General features: G+C 40.9%; 1 protein-coding gene across 1 annotated transcript; it reads right to left on the minus strand.

Moving 5' to 3' along the window:
* Positions 1-467: 467 nt before the first annotated feature.
* Positions 468-1,313, minus strand: LOC105108073 (G-type lectin S-receptor-like serine/threonine-protein kinase At4g27290). Its single transcript, XM_011002229.1, has one exon. The coding sequence runs from the start codon at positions 1,311-1,313 to the stop codon at positions 468-470; it is 846 nt and encodes a 281-aa protein (XP_011000531.1).
* Between the last annotated feature and the right edge of the window lie 265 nt (positions 1,314-1,578).

Below are 1,578 nucleotides of genomic sequence, written 5' to 3' on the forward strand. Positions count from 1 at the left end.
AAACAACACCGCTCTGGGCAGAGAAAAACCAATGCTTCAAGAAGTTACTTCTTTCTATGACTATCTCAAGTTCTTTCATGCCAAATGATATGTTGTGCAAGGAATCTTGCAATCATCTACAACACATCATTGAATTTTAGAAATTGTGAGATTTTCAGGATTGATGATGTGATTATCCTTCAAGTCTCTATAATAATTCTTATACTAGTATGAATATATGTCTTGAGAGTTGTAATCTGTGTCCACAAGCAATGCGGTTGTTCAACGAAACCTATGGAAAAAAAAAACAGAGAGGGGAAGAGGAGACATTGACCAAGTTATCACTCTATCAACACACATCAACACAAGCATACACAGGCACTCTCAGACATCGTGTGATATGATGTTCTGAAAACTAGGATATAAGATTAGAAAGAATACTTTCTCATGCATTTAATCGGAAAATCATCCCAAATAATATGACTTCTTTAAAAGTGACTAAAATCCAGGCAATAGATACCGACAGATGATGAACTCATACCTAGTTCTGATGCCGCCATCCGTATAAAAATGGTGTCTTTCTCATCTTGAAACAAAATATCGATCAGATCATTGAACCAAAGCAAGCACCCACTTCCTCCATTCCTGACGTCCATGTTTGCATACGCAGTACAGCTGCAGTTCTTTAAGCACGTGTTCCTGCACTCCTCCAGGCTCATACTCTTGTTAAACCATGATTGCCTTGTCTCCGGCAACTTCACACCTGAGACTTTTCGAAACCCATCTCCTGAACAGTTCAGTGCAGTCTTTCTGATGCAAACACTTGACCAATCTGTCCTCTCCCAGTCTCTTGGAACTTTGGGTACAAATCCACTTAGGCAATCACACACGGGAGAGTTGTTAATGCTACAGATGCCATTTGCACCACATAGTTTATAACGCGCACAATTATTGATGTTTTCTGTTTCGTAAAGAAACCAGCTCTGGGTTTTCTCAATCCACAAAAGTTGTTGGATATCACCATTCTGAGCCAAGACGATCCTCCAATGCATTGAGCTATTAACAAGCTGTTCTCTGTAAAATATCTCCTTCTCATTAAAAACAAATTCATATGTGTATATTGGATTTGGTTTTAATGGAGGCATACCACTGAACCCCAGACCATTCCATGGCCCAGATCGATGCTTCACTTTCGAATCTTCCAGCTCTACTAACTCAGGATATCCATAAGGAACAAGGATACCTGTAATGTTACCTCTAGAAGGATCATCTTGTGACTTCCAAGCTGCCAAGCTCCAGTCCATGCCTGTGACTCTATTCCGTCCTATCTTCATGCCCGGTATTAATGTATTACCTGGATGTTCAAAACTCTACCACAGGGAGTTTTCCGGGTTATTATCACCCTCCTCTTTCACAACAAGGTTTCCCGAATCCAAAAGCTGTGCAACTGGATTCCTAGCAGGTGTTGATGTGTTGGAAGACCAAATGATGCTTCCACTGCGATTGACAAGGACAAGAAGTCCTTGGTTGGTAAGCCTTACAACACCAGATGAATCGTTAAGTGGAGATTCTCTGTTGGCAACCCACACTGCTGTCTGG

Source organism: Populus euphratica, unplaced genomic scaffold, assembly GCF_000495115.2.
Source record: "Populus euphratica unplaced genomic scaffold, PopEup_1.0 scaffold263.1, whole genome shotgun sequence".
NCBI classification, from domain to species: domain Eukaryota; kingdom Viridiplantae; phylum Streptophyta; class Magnoliopsida; order Malpighiales; family Salicaceae; genus Populus; species Populus euphratica.